The sequence below is a fragment of the Aplidium turbinatum genome, chromosome 7, assembly GCF_918807975.1.
Source record: "Aplidium turbinatum chromosome 7, kaAplTurb1.1, whole genome shotgun sequence".
NCBI lineage: Eukaryota > Metazoa > Chordata > Ascidiacea > Aplousobranchia > Polyclinidae > Aplidium > Aplidium turbinatum.
In genome coordinates this window covers 4124711-4139951 of record NC_137478.1, presented here as the reverse complement: position 1 = coordinate 4139951, position 15241 = coordinate 4124711, and the positions used below count along the sequence as shown (strand labels likewise).

At 35.6% G+C, this 15241-nt stretch overlaps 3 protein-coding genes across 4 annotated transcripts in view; all 3 read right to left on the bottom strand.

Moving 5' to 3' along the window:
- LOC145774849 (uncharacterized) overlaps positions 1–10025 on the bottom strand; it is a 52743-nt gene extending 42718 nt beyond the window's left edge. Inside the window, exon 1 of one of the 2 annotated variants that reach the window (XM_082586183.1) lies at positions 9966–10025. In XM_082586183.1, the coding sequence (XP_082442309.1) occupies positions 9966–9972 (7 nt within the window). In that variant the 5' untranslated portion in view covers positions 9973–10025. Of the gene's footprint in view, positions 1–467; positions 555–9965 lie in introns of those variants that run through there. The other variant, XM_082586182.1, reaches the window with a different exon arrangement.
- Positions 488–9790, bottom strand: LOC145774404 (uncharacterized). The gene is made up of 10 exons (XM_082585653.1): positions 9781–9790; positions 9261–9425; positions 8708–8884; positions 8214–8390; positions 7893–8090; positions 4035–4181; positions 3342–3488; positions 2133–2309; positions 547–614; positions 488–493 (listed from the first exon to the last, which is right to left on the bottom strand). The coding sequence occupies exons 1-10, from the start codon at positions 9788–9790 to the stop codon at positions 488–490; spliced, it is 1272 nt and encodes a 423-aa protein (XP_082441779.1).
- A 231-nt stretch (positions 10026–10256) lies between the features above and the next one.
- LOC145774557 (uncharacterized) lies at positions 10257–14616 on the bottom strand. Its single transcript, XM_082585826.1, has 10 exons — positions 14598–14616; positions 14134–14280; positions 12813–12989; positions 12261–12437; positions 12018–12164; positions 11466–11642; positions 11223–11369; positions 10671–10847; positions 10428–10574; positions 10257–10333 (listed from the first exon to the last, which is right to left on the bottom strand). Exons 1-10 carry the CDS (start codon positions 14614–14616, stop codon positions 10257–10259), a joined length of 1392 nt encoding a protein of 463 aa, XP_082441952.1.
- Positions 14617–15241: the final 625 nt, after the last annotated feature.

The following is a 15241-nucleotide window of genomic DNA, read 5'->3' as shown; positions in this document are numbered from 1 at the left end:
CATACTTAGCCTACATAGGCTACTTTGTAGGTTACCAAAGCAGTTTGCACATACCAGTATTTTTTAGCTAGGATTATCTGCCGTTTTGGGTGGCAACAGAGCGGTGTTCAGGTACCACAAGCAGAAATCTTTACTAAGTAGCTTTAATAAGGTTTTGCAAAACCCACATTTGCTTGGCTTAGTCCAAAGCAAAATCAAATATTAATTATCATCTTAGACAAGTAGCCTACAAAGACTACTTTTTTTTAAAGCAATCTGACTATGACTTGTTTAATTCATTGAATGTGACTACATTTTATTTTTTGGCTTGTTTTTGTTAACATTGCAAATCAAATAAAATGTGAAAACACGCTGCACACAAACTTAGGTATTTGACTAATGAGCAAGAGGACACAAATGTAGAGAGTCCATGGAAGAAGGCCACAAACCATGAAAGATTGAAAAGTGAGTGAATAATGACGCTTTACCTTCCATTTGTGTTGTTGTTTCAACTCTTGTTTGAGTTGGTTCAGTTGCAGCTTCTGTTGTTTGAATTGGTTGAGTTGCTGCTTGTGTTGTTTCAAATGAAATTTCAACTGTTGTAGTTTCCTCACCTGAACCGCTACCTCCAGAACCTGAATTAGAAGTGGTGATTTGTTTAAACAAACGTTAAAGGGGACCTGAAATGAAAAATTAAATTTTTTTTGGTGATTCTTTAGTGTTTAAGTATTAAATTTTTCAAAAAAATTTTTTGATATGTCTTTTTGTTTGGGAGATATAACCAAATGAAAATCGGCCACCTGATGGCGCTATGTGTCTTGTGACGTCATCAGCTGGCAACCAAGTAAACAGCTTCATGCATTTGCCTTAGAAACGTCGCATGGGTCATTGTATATTGAGCATAAACAAGATGTCTGAAACAAGACAAGGATTTCTCTTTGAACCAAAAAGATGGCGACTTGACAGCAAAGAACATCATTCTGATTCGTGCTCTGACAACACCAGTTCAGACAGCAGTCGGATGGAAAATTTGCATTGAAAAAAATGCAGGAAAATAATTTGCTTGAACCAAGTGGTTTATATCAACTTAAAGTAGCCTATGTATTTAGAGTTGCCTAATATGCCTTTGCCTACCCTGCCACTGTTTTACTGTCCTACTGACCTGTTTCAAAGTCTTGTTGTTTTCTCGCTTTGCTATTCGATCCAAACGCCCGATCGTACTCACAGACCTGTAGCCTACCGAGGTCGATCGAGTTTTGTGGGTACTGTACTGTATTGACAGTGGCTTTCACATATCTTGAAAAATCAAAGACAGAAGAAACAGCTTCAGGGATGAGCAGGTGTTTGGACTTGGTGCCTTGTAGCTCTGCCTGTAGATCGCGTTGGTAATCGCTGGCCAGAAAATGATTGGTGCACACACGGCAGTGCTTGTTTACAGGTGGGTTTTTGAGTTTCATCGCTGAGATCCATTTCTTCAGCTTGTCGTCATTATTCAGAGGTAAACGATGAAAGATTTGACGATTTCCCGGTTAGTACAACCGGGAGCCATACAAGTAGCCACCATTTTAAGGGTGTAAAAACTCCCTTAGCACAAAATTGTTCGCTGTTTCGGTAGCCTACGCAATTTGTTCCTTGTGTTTGTACGCAAAACAATAGACCTTGGATGCCGCTTTGCCAGCCAATGACGTCATCAAAAATTTTGACCAATCAGAATCATTCAATTCAAAAAAGTTTTTTTTAGGTTTTTTAATTAATGGTAACACAAAAAATAAAAAAATTGTTGAAAAACGTTTTATTTCAGAAAGATCTACAAATACAAAAGCTATGTATTTTCGTTGCAGTGCACCTTTAAAGGAATATTAAGAATAATAATCATAAATCGATAATCACATTTTATTTCTTCTCCCATTATGACAGCATAAGGCCGTATGCAATAGCCTGCCTACACTGTCTACGATCACAAATACAAAATAAACCAAAAATTATTCGATTTGTTTTTTAATCACTTCTCACTCCCAGCACAAACGTGACTAATTTACGATTTTCTACTAACATGTTAAGTTGCTTCATTTCTGAGTTTTTTAATAATTTTATCCAATCTTTTTTTGGACCAATCGATATGTGATGTGGTGAAGTGACATATATTTCCTCACCTTCCATTGGTGTTGTCATTGCAACTGTTGTTTGACTGGGTTCAGTTGCTGCTTCTGTTGTTTGAATTGGTTCAGTGACAGCTTGTGTTGTTTCAATTGGTTGTGTAGTTCTTTCTGTTGTTTCAAATGGAATGTCAGTTGTTGTAGCTTCTTCACCTGAACCGCTACCTCCAGAACCTGCAATGCAATGGCAACGACAAATGAAGCGCCAACATTCCTGTAAGTGTCGTTGTGAAAGGCCATCGTTTCGTTCAGGTTGCCAAACTTACGTAGGCTACTTTGTAGGTTACCAAAGCATTTTTCACATACCAGTCTTTTTTAACCTGGGTTATCTGCCGCTTTCGGTGGCAACGAAGCGGTGTTCAGGTACCACAAGCAGAAATCTTTACTAAGTAGCTTTACTGAGGTCTTGCAAAACCTACACTTGTCTGGCTCAATTCAAAGCAAAATCAAATATTAAATATTCTCTTAGACAAGTAGCCTACAAAGACTACTTTTGTTTAAAGCAATCTGACTTTGACTTGTTTAATTCATTGAATGTAACTACATTTGATTTTTTGTCTTGTTTATTGTTAACATTGCAAATTAAACAAAAGATGGAAACAGGCTGCACACAAACTTAGGTACTTGACTAATGAACAAGTGGACACAAATGTCGAGAGTCCATGGAAGAAGGCCACAAACCATGAAAGATTGAAAAGTGAGTGAATAATGACGCTTTACCTTCCATTTGTGTTGTTGCTTCAGGTGTTGTTTGAGTTGGTTCAGTTGCTGCTTCTGTTGTTTGAATTTGTTGAGTTGCTGCTTGTGTTGTTTCAAATGAAATTTCAACTGTTGTAGTTTCTTCACTTGAACCGCCACCTCCAGAACCTGAATAAGAAGTGGTGATTTGTTTAAACAAACATTGAAGGACTATTAGGAATAATAATCATAAATCGATAATCACGTTTGATTTCTTCTCCCATTATGACAACATAAGGCCGTATGCAATAGCCTGCCTACACTGTCTACGATCACAGAAGCAAAATAAACCAAAAATTATTCGATTTGTTTTTTAATCTCTTCCCACTGCCAGCACAAACGTGACTAATTTACCACTTTCTACTAACATGTTAAGTTGCTTCATTTCTGAGTTTTTCAATAATTTTAATCAATCTTTTTTTGGACCAATTGATATGTGATGTGGTGAAGTGACATATATTTCCTAACCTTCCATTGATGTTGTCATTGCAACTGTTGTTCGAATTGGTTCAGTGACAGCTTGTGTTGTTTCAATTGGTTGTGTAGTTCTTTCTGTTGTTTCAAATGGAATGTCAGTTGTTGTAGCTTCTTCACCTGAACCGCTACCTCCAGAACCTGCAATGCAATGGCAACGACAAATGAAACGCTAACATTCCTGTAAGTGTCATTGTGAAAGGCCATCGTTTCGTTCAGGTTGCCATACTTAGCCTGCATAGGCTACTTTGTAGGTTACCAAAGCAGTTTGCACATACTAACTTAGTATTTTTTAACCAAGATTATCTGCCGTTTTGGGTGGCGACAGAGCGGTGTTCAGGTACCACAAGCAGAAATCTTTACTAAGTAGCTTTACTGAGGTTTTGCAAAGCCCACATTTGCCTGGCTCAATTCAAAACAAAATCAAATATTAAATATCATCTTAGACAAGTACAAAGACTACTCTTTTTAAAGCAATCTTACTGTGACTTGTTTATTTCATTGAATGTGACTACATTCTATTTTTTGGCTTTTTTATTGTTAGCATTGCAAATTAAACAAAATGTGAAAACACGCTGCACACAAACTTAGGTATTTCACGAGCAAGAGGACACAAATGTAGAGAGTCCATGGAAGAAGGCCACAAACCATGAAAGATTGAAAAGTGAGAAAATAACGACGCTTTACCTTCCATTTGTGTTGTTGTTTCAACTCTTGTTTGAGTTGGTTCAGTTGCAGCTTCTGTTGTTTGAATTGGTTGAGTTGTTGCTTGTGTTGTTTCAAATGAAATCTCAACTGTTGTAGTTTCCTCACCTGAACCGCTACCTCCAGAACCTGAATAAGAAGTGGTAATTTGTTTAAACAAACATTGAAGGAGTATTAGGAATAATAATCATAAATTGATGATCACGTTTTATTTCTTCTCCCATTATGACAGCATAAGGCCGTATGCAATAGCCTGCCTACACTGTCTACGATCACAGATACAAAGTGAATTAAAAAATATTCGAATTGTTTTTTAATCACTTCTCACTCCCAGCACAAACATGACTAATTTACGGCATTCTACTAAAATGTTAAGCTACTTCAGTTCTAAGTGTTTTTTTTTTGCATTTTTATATGATTTCAACTTTATACGAAATATCTGAGAGTTGGATATTAGGTTAGTCTACAGTGATCTTGTGAAAAAAGAAGAAAACACAAAGGAATGTTGTGACAAATCTAAATCAATTTTTGTTTAAAAATATTTTTATTTTTAACACTCACACAACACACAAGAAAAAGGGGCGTATTGGCAAAGTGAATAGGTCGGGTATGAGAAAGCGCCACTTCTGTTATCAAACAATGTCTTTAGATAAGTATTGACCTCTTAATTAAGCGATGCTGGCATGCGTGGCCGACCCACATTTAAACGGCCCACTGGGCAGTGGTGGATTCATGGGTGGTGCAATTGGATCAGCAGGGGGCCGTGTAAATGTGGGTCTGCCATACACATCAGTATCGCGTATAAGAAGTAAAAACTTATTTACAGACATGGTTTAGTAACAAAGCCGCCCCTGTCACTAGGAATGTTCTCAAATTCCCAACGGTCTAATCTGTCCATAATTGGTAGTAGGCTATTACGTTAATTTGAAGCAGAATTGAAAATCTTACAAAACGGTATCAGCATGAAAACTTGTTTTGAAGATTTCGTAATTTCTAGCAATAACGACCATGTCAACTTCACTTGTTTATCAAGAGTATACAGTACATAACCACGCCTAACTCCTAAACGAATAAATAGTGTAGGTTACAGTAAAGCAGCAATAAATGTCATTGTCAGCGAAAGTGCCCTCCAAATAGCAGTAAAGTAAATCAAACTAAACTACCTTCAAGCAGTTGCCTGGCTGTTAGATAACAAATCGCAATTTCAAAACTAAAGAAAATGGTTCGATAAGTGTAACGTCCTGCGGTCTTATGTGTTTTTTCTATGTCTTGTTACTGCCATGAAACCTGTTTAGGACATTGTGTCGCTTGGATATGTGAAGCGCTAGAATCTTGTTCAATTAGAGCACATAAAAAAAATCGTAATGTTTGATTTGTAGTTTGGGCGATACAATCAAAGTAAGCAACATATTGTTACAATAATGATCAAGCATTTTACGTTGATTCAACGTAGAAATGCATCGACGAAATATCAGGACAGACTTTCTGTAACGTAATAAAACTCGTTTATTCTATCTGGAAAGCAGCGAAATGTGGAAAGCAGTCGCAATTCTAAGGGCATTGTTCGAACACACACAAGATTGTGATTAAAACCCCACAATCCTATTTTACGTTTTTGGGGCGCAGCAACGTCTCGGGGTAGGTTTAGAACGACTGTCCTAAAACGATATATTGGATAATTGGATCACACAGCGGAAGAAAGACTTCCCATGACAATTAACTGCTATAATGTAGGCAGTTTCAAAATGCTTATTGTGAAGGGCAGGAAGGTAGAAAAATGACCAGTGTAGGTTTAAAAAATTCGCAAAGAATAAAAACTAAAAGTCAAGAAATTTCACATTTCTAACATATTTCCTTCTGTGAAATATTTCACTACTAGAGTGGGGCGTCCTCATTAAACCCCGTGTCGTATTAAGTTAGTTTAAGTTAAGCGCGTTCTCGAATCGGTAGTTTAACACTTACGTACACGTAGTTTTACGTCTCCTTAACGTCGTAGCCCACACGTTGAATGCCACAGCGCTTTTGTATATCGATTGCGAGCGCCTCTCTGGGCATTCCTAGCAACTTTGAAAATCTTTAAACAGACGCGTCTAGCGTCAAGCCCACGCACAGAGAGAAAGATCGTTCACTTCATTTAGAATTAAAGCCATAATTCCAGATTAGTTGTGGTGACGAGTTAAATTTATGATTTGAATTGCGGGCTATTCTTTGAAAATGGTTGCAACCCTTTAAGTTTAATGTGATGGTGTGACGGATTCATTCCTACAATAAATTTATAGGTACACTTAAGAAGCCTAGACGTTGTTCTCTGTTCATTTCCAACGCACTACCGCGCTCGGAATGTTGCTGTAGGATACATATTCACAGCTAGGTATGGGCGGATAGTCAAAGCTATACGACGTCCGCTACAATAAACACCAGCTTTTGTGAGCAAAAAAATTACATGATCAAACAAAGTTGGCTCACCTCCCACGGTAAAAGCTCAAGCAATACGTTTCAAGAGCATCTCTCTATTTAGCTTTTTTACAGTTTTACTTCCGACCATCAAAGCGAAAAATATTACTTGCCAGTTGCAACAGTAGCTTGCAGTAGGGGTTAGGAAAAAGATAGAAGCGACAAAACGAGGACGTTGAAGCGTGCTCGAAAGAACAATGATTTACAAAATACAAAACTTAGTACAGTCGCAATATCTTGAAAACTTAAAATGTGAGAAATGTGCAAGAAAAAATCTCAAAAACTGGTGTCTAAGAAATAAATATTTAAAAAAATTAACAACACGGTCAATTGGTTACAGCAGGAAATTAATATTATTGCAAAACACGGATGTGAAATTATGACATGCTAATAAAAACGTGAACATAAAAAGTCAACAAATTTTGAAACGCAGCGAGACAGCCTAAACAAACAAATTCGTTATTCAACAAACAGATTATCACTGGAATCTGATTAGCAACATCAACATTAAAAAAAACTATGCTACTCCAAACTGCTGGTAGCGTTGAAAGGAAATAGTTTTGGACCTTGCCTGCGATGATTTTATTGACGTTTTGAAGAAGTTAGAAAATTTGAAGAAACCACCGCGTATTCTTTCGACAAAGAGTGTTGTAATAAAACGCCCTGCTTCCGAAGCATTGCAAGGCCAAGAAACAACTCAATGGAAAATATAGAGTTGACTGGAGTGGTACAAGGCAAATCAAAAAGGGATGACAACAAAACAAGTATTTTGACAATGTCATCTTAATAGCAAATTATGGAACTGAAAAGCACTTGAATCAATAACAAAAGATAGAACAAAATGTGTGGAGTTTATCAGAGAGTTTAATTATCACCTTTTCAGGCATGACCAATCTGTTAAAGGGGTGCACAGAATATTTCAACAGTAACAACACTTCCATCTGTCAATACCGGTGATGAGCCTGCGTCAGTGGTTCAAAACCACCCCTAGTAGCCCTACGAGAAGATATTGCATTTGTTTCCGTAGCCTTTTTTATTTTAACATTATAATTATTGTTGCATTCCGATAAAGAAAAACAAATTTTAAATTGACATTAACTTCTAAATTAGCTTTCAGAACAATCTGGAACATTTAATGTAATTGCCTATTTTCAATCAAACATATGGTAACAAGAAGTTCCATATTATCGTTTATGCAGTTAACCTGTCCTTTCATTTCTTAGTGTTTCGAGAAACGCCAGTGCAATGCATTTATTAGTCACGATTTTAAAAATCTGCAGGGCACTTATCAAAATATTACCTTAAATTGTAGCTGGCTTTGGAAAACTTCAATCATTTAAAAAATGCATTTAGCAGCAAAAGGTGACTCAACATTACTTTTCTCACCTTCCATCGGCGTAGTAACCTCTACTGTTGTTTCAGTTGCAGCTTCTGTTGTTTGAATTGGTTCAGTTGCGGCTTGTGTTGTTTCAACTGGTTCTGTTGCTGCTTGTGTAGTTTCAACTGGTTGTGTAGTTGCTTGTGTTGTTTCAAATGAAACATCAACTGTTGTAGTTTTCTCACCTGAACCGCTACCTCCAGATCCTGAAAATAAAACAGCCATTTGTTTGATTCAATAATTATCATCATCTAATCATGTTGATGTTATTTAATCTTTTGTTGCACCAATCGATGTATGATGTGGTGAAGTGACGCATCTTTCCTCACCTTCTATCGGTGTTGTCATTTCAACAGTTGTTTGAATTGGTTCAGTTGTAGCTTGTGTTGTTTGAATTGGTTCTGTTGCTGCTTGTGTTGTTTCAACTGGTTGTGTAGTTGCTTGTTTTGTTTCGAATGAAATTTCAGCTGTTGTAGTTTCTTCACCTAAACCGCTGCCTCCAGATCCTGAAGAGAAAGTGGAGTATTTCTTAGACACACAATTTTTGTTTAAAATGTTTTGTTTTTGTTCTACATGCATCAAGCACCATAAATATTAATTGTTGTATTTAATTTTGTCTTTGCTCAATCAATGATTAGCAACGTGCAGAGATCTACAGTAGATTTCGTTTACTTTCCATTGGCGCAGTCATTTCAATTAAAGTAAAGGTATAATCAACTGGTAAATCAACTATAGCAAAGTATTATCAAATAATGGTTATTTTATCCAATTTTTTTTGGACCAATTGATGTGTGATGTGGCGAAGTGACATATATTTCCTCACCTTCCATTGGTGTTGTCATTTCAGCTGTTGTTTGACTTGGTTCAGTGACAGCTTCTGTTGTTAGAATTGGTTCAGTTGCTGCTTCTGTTGTTTCCATTGGCTGAGTTACTGCTTCTGTTGTTTCAAATGAAATTTCAACTGTTGTTGTTTCCTCACCTGAACCGCTGCCTCCAGATCCTGAGAAATAAATATTCATTTGTTTAAACTAACTTTAAAATGGTGTAGTAGCCTAAGAAATCATAATTGTCAAACTACCGTCTTATTAAAACTATAGTGTTAAAAATGAGCTCAGTTGTGAAGTGTGAATTGATTCTTTAACAACATCTGTGAGTCGTATTGGCTAGGTTGAAGCATGTGTTGTTTAATAATAGCAATGGGCTTAGATGCAAATATAATGTCGATTGTTATAGCATTTTTATATGATCAACTGCTTCCAGCTGCTCAAGCAAAATGATGATTTTAGATTAAAAATTTTTACTAAATAATAATTTTATTCAATCTTTTGTTAGATCAATCGGTGTGTGGCGTGATAAATTGTCGAATATTTCTTCACCTTCTATTGGTGTTGTTATTTCAACTGTTGTTTGAATTGGTTCTGTTGCAGCTTGTGTTGTTTCAATTGGTTGTGTAGTTGCTTCTGTTGTTTCAAATGGAATGTCAGTTGTTTTAGCTTCTTCACCTGAACCGCTGCCTCCAGATCCTGAAGCAAAGTTGTGATCTGATTGTGTTAAATATCACAAATAATAGTTGTAACCTATTTAATTTTATAGCTGGTAGAGAGATAATTTTTGAATACCATAGACATACGATTGATAACAACTTGAAAATAGGATTGAATTGCATAATTCAAAAACAATACATAAAACTAACAAAATAGCAACATACTGAATTCGAATATTTTCGGCAAGACTTTCTACACTCGTCAGGAAAAAAACTCAGTTCATCTAGAGTAGACTAGATGAAACAAACGAACAATGTTTGTAAAATGATAACTATATTTAACTGAAATTAAGTACAATCTGCAGTGATCTAGGTAGAAACACAGCTGAAAAGCAGACACAAAAAGTGTTAACATGTTATCATATTTACGTACATGTTTCGTATTTTATTTGTTGCTATTTTGTTAGTTTTATGTATTGTTTTTGAATTATGGAATTCAATCTTATCAAATTGTTATCAATCGTCTGTCTATGGTTTTTAATTTTATTGATAGGTCAACCAATCCTTAGCAATGTGCAGTAGTCTGGGGTTCTTTTACCTTCCATTGATGTAGTAACTTCAACTGTTGTTTGACTTGGTTCAGTTGCTGCTTGTGTGGTTTCAACTAGTTGTGTAGTTGCTTGTGTTGTTTCAAATGAAATATCAACTGTTGTAGTTTCTTCACCTGAACCGCTGCCTCCAGATCCTGAAGCGAAGATGAAGTAATTTTTAGACACGCAACTTTTGTTGAAATTGTATTTGTTTTTGCTCTACTTGCATCAAGCATCTTAAACATTAATTGTATTTAATTTTGTCTTACCTCAATCAATGATTAGCAATGTGCAGAGATCTACAGTAGATTTCGTTTACTTTCTATTGGCGCAGTCATTTCAATTGAAGTAAAAGTATGATCAACTGGCAAATCAACTATAGCAAAGTATTATCAAATAATAGCTTTTTATCCAATCTTTTGTTGGACCAATTGATGTGTGATGTGGTGAAGTGACATATATTTCCTCACCTTCCATTTGTGTTGTCATTTCAACTGTTGTTTGACTTGGTTCAGTTGTAGCTTGTGTTGTTTCAATTGGCTGAGTTGCTTCTTCTGTTGTTTCAAATGAAATTTCAACTGTTGTAGTTTCCTCACCTGACCCGCTACTTCCAGAACCTGGGAAATAAATAGTCATGTGTTTAAACTAACATTAAAATGGTGTAATAGCCTAAGAAATCATATGTGCAGTAGTCTGGACTGGAGTTCTTTTACCTTCCATTGATGTAGTCATTTCAACTGTTGTTTGACTTGGTTCAGTGACAGCTTGTGTTGTTATGATTGGTTCAGTTGCAGCTTGTGTTGTTTCAAATGGCTGAGTTGCTGCTTGTGTTGTTTCAAATGAAATGTCAACTATTGTAGTTTCCTCACCTGACCCACTACTTCCAGAACCTAAGAAATAAATAGTCATTTGTTTAAACTAACATTAAAATGGTGTAGTAGCCTAAGAAACCATAATTGTCAAACTACCGTCTTGTTAAAACTATAATGGTATTAAAACTATTGTCTCAGTTGATGTGTGGATTGATTCTTTGACAACATCTGTGAGTCGTATTGGCTAGGTTAAAGCATGTGTTAATAATAGCAATGGGCTTAGTTACAAATATAATGTCGATTGTTGTAGCATTTTTACCTGATCTACTGCTTTCAGCTGCTCAAGCAAAATTAGGATTTTAGATTAAAAATTTTTACTAAATTATAATTTTATTCAAACTTTTGTTAGATCAATCGGTGTATGACGTGATATAGTGTCGAATATTTCCTCACCTTCCATTTGTGTTGTCATTTCAACTGTTGTTTGACTTGGTTCAGTTGTAGCTTGTGTTGTTTCAATTGGCTGAGTTGCTTCTTCTGTTGTTTCAAATGAAATTTCAACTGTTGTAGTTTCCTCACCTGACCCGCTACTTCCAGAACCTGGGAAATAAATAGTCATGTGTTTAAACTAACATTAAAATGGTGTAATAGCCTAAGAAATCATATGTGCAGTAGTCTGGACTGGAGTTCTTTTACCTTCCATTGATGTAGTCATTTCAACTGTTGTTTGACTTGGTTCAGTGACAGCTTGTGTTGTTATGATTGGTTCAGTTGCAGCTTGTGTTGTTTCAAATGGCTGAGTTGCTGCTTGTGTTGTTTCAAATGAAATGTCAACTATTGTAGTTTCCTCACCTGACCCACTACTTCCAGAACCTAAGAAATAAATAGTCATTTGTTTAAACTAACATTAAAATGGTGTAGTAGCCTAAGAAACCATAATTGTCAAACTACCGTCTTGTTAAAACTATAATGGTATTAAAACTATTGTCTCAGTTGATGTGTGGATTGATTCTTTGACAACATCTGTGAGTCGTATTGGCTAGGTTAAAGCATGTGTTAATAATAGCAATGGGCTTAGTTACAAATATAATGTCGATTGTTGTAGCATTTTTACCTGATCTACTGCTTTCAGCTGCTCAAGCAAAATTAGGATTTTAGATTAAAAATTTTTACTAAATTATAATTTTATTCAAACTTTTGTTAGATCAATCGGTGTATGACGTGATATAGTGTCGAATATTTCCTCACCTTCCATTTGTGTTGTCATTTCAACTGTTGTTTGACTTGGTTCAGTTGTAGCTTGTGTTGTTTCAATTGGCTGAGTTGCTTCTTCTGTTGTTTCAAATGAAATTTCAACTGTTGTAGTTTCCTCACCTGACCCGCTACTTCCAGAACCTGGGAAATAAATAGTCATGTGTTTAAACTAACATTAAAATGGTGTAATAGCCTAAGAAATCATATGTGCAGTAGTCTGGACTGGAGTTCTTTTACCTTCCATTGATGTAGTCATTTCAACTGTTGTTTGACTTGGTTCAGTGACAGCTTGTGTTGTTATGATTGGTTCAGTTGCAGCTTGTGTTGTTTCAAATGGCTGAGTTGCTGCTTGTGTTGTTTCAAATGAAATGTCAACTATTGTAGTTTCCTCACCTGACCCACTACTTCCAGAACCTAAGAAATAAATAGTCATTTGTTTAAACTAACATTAAAATGGTGTAGTAGCCTAAGAAACCATAATTGTCAAACTACCGTCTTGTTAAAACTATAATGGTATTAAAACTATTGTCTCAGTTGAAGTGTGGATTGATTCTTTGACAACATCTGTGAGTCGTATTGGCTAGGTTAAAGCATGTGTTAATAATAGCAATGGGCTTAGTTACAATTATAATGTCGATTGTTGTAGCATTTTTACCTGATCTACTGCTTTCAGCTGCTCAAGCAAAATTAGGATTTTAGATTAAAAATTTTTACTAAATTATAATTTTATTCAAACTTTTGTTAGATCAATCGGTGTATGACGTGATATAGTGTCGAATATTTCTTCACCTTCCATTGGTGTTGTTATTGCAACTGTTGTTTGAGTTGGTTCAGTTGCTGCTCCTGTTGTTAGAATTGATTCAGTTGCAGCTTGTGTTGTTTCAATTGGTTTAGTAGTTCTTTCTGTTGTTTCAAATGAAATGTCAGTTGTTGAAGTTTTTTCACCTGAACCGCTGCCTCCAGATCCTGAAGCAAAGTTGTGATCTGATTGCGTTAAATATCACAAATAATAGTTGTAACCTATTTAATTTTATGGCTGGTGGAGAGATAATTTTTGAATATCATAGGCTGGACAGACGATTGATAATAACTTGATAGGATTGAATTGCCTAATTCAAAAACAATACATAAAACTAACAAAATAGCAACATACTAAATTCGAATATTTTCGGCAAGATTTTCTAACCTCATCAAGAAAAAACTCAATTCATCTAGACGGAACAAACGAACAATATTTGTAAAATGATAACTATATTTGACTGAAATTAAGTATAATCTGCACTGAGCTAGGTAGACACACAGCTAAAGAACAGACAAAAAAGGTGTTAACATATTCACGCACATGTTTCGCTCTGGTTGGCTTTTTGCTAGGCATTGAACACTTTTTGTAGTATTAATAGTTTTCATTGACTCGAATTTTATATGTTGCTATTTTGTTAGTTGTTTTTGAATTATGCAATTCAATCCTATCAAACTGTTATCAATCGTCTGTCTATTGTGTTTAATTGTTGTTAGGTCAACCAATGCTTAGCAATGTGCAGTAACCTAGAGTTCTTTTACCTTCCATTGATGTAGTTGTTACGGACAATTTTCACCAAATCAAACGTCATATAAAAACCGTTATGGTCTACTTAACCTAGCTGGCATCTTACGTCATGGAAATTGCTAGAAAATGTCCAAATATTGCACCATCGTTCGTAACACCTGATGAAAAATTGCATCATCGACTTTCAACACCTATTTGAATTGCGTGACAATGTCTTTTATTATTGCGTCACAGTTACTGTCTACGTGAATTTGAGATATCGCAAATTATTCTAGTCATTCGTAAAATTGTTTGTTGGAAGTCAGTCGCATATTTAACTGTTTGCTTAGTGCTTGTCAGCTGGACGAAAATTCCGTCTTTTATCTAAGTAATCTGTTCTGTAGTGACAAGTTTTAGTGGTGTACCGTGTTGCATCTCATTTTCGACAGCCAGGTGGCTAATTTTACAGAAATACAAATTTGAATAGACGTTTCAAAGGAGTGTTTCTTTTTCGGTCATTACATACAGACGAACGGATTCGGGAATCTTATGTTACAATTTTCCCACGAAGAGATTATGGTTTACCGCTGTGACCAGTAGTAACTTCAACTGTTGTTTGACTTGGTTCTGTTGCTGCTTGTGTTGTTTCAACTGGTTGTGTAGTTGCTTGTGTTGTTTCAAATGAAATTTCAACTGTTGTAGTTTCTTCACCTGAACCAGTGCCTCCGGATCCTGAAGAAAAAGTGAAGTAATTCTTAGAAACACAATTTTGTTCAAATTGTTTTGTTTTTGTTCTACTTGCATCAAGCACCATAAATATTAATTGTTGTATTTAATTTTGTTTTTGCTCGATCAATGATTAGCAACGTGCAGAGATCTACTGTAGATTTCGTTTACTTTCTATTGGCGCAGTCATTTCAATTAAAGTAAAGGAATGATCAACTGATAAATGAACTATAGCAAAGTATTATCAAATACTAGTTATTTTATCCAATCATTTTTTGGACCAATCGATGTGTGATGTGGTGAAGTGAAATATATTTCCTCACCTTCCATTGGTGTTGTCATTTCAACTGTTGTTTGACTTGGTTCAGTGACAGCTTGTGTAGTTATAATTGGTTGAGTTGCTGCTTGTGTTGTTTCAATTGGCTGAGTTGCTGCTTGTGTTGTTTCAAATGAAATTTCAACTGTTGTTGTTTCTTCACCTGACCCGCTACCTCCAGATCCTAAGAAATAAATAGTCATTTGTTTAAACTAACTTTAAAATGGTGCAGTAGCCTAAGAAATCACAATTGTCAAACTACCGTCTTGTTAAAACTATTGTCTCAGTAGAAGTGTGGATTGATTCCTTAACAACATCTGTGAGTCGTATTGGCTACGTTGAAGCATGTGTTGTTTAATAATAGCAATAGGCATAATAGCAATGGGTTTACTTGCAAATATAAAGTTGATTGTTTGTAGCATTTTTACATGATCTACTGCTTCCAGCTGCTCAAGCAAAATTATAATTTTAGATTAAAAATTTTACTAAATAATAATTTTATTCAATGTTTTGTTAGATCAATCGGTGTGTGGCGTGATAAAGTGTCGAACATTTCTTCACCTTCCATTGGTGTTGTTATTTCAACTGTTGTTTGAGTTGGTTCTGTTGCAGCTTGTGTTGTTTCAATTGGTTGAGTAGTTCTTTCTGTTG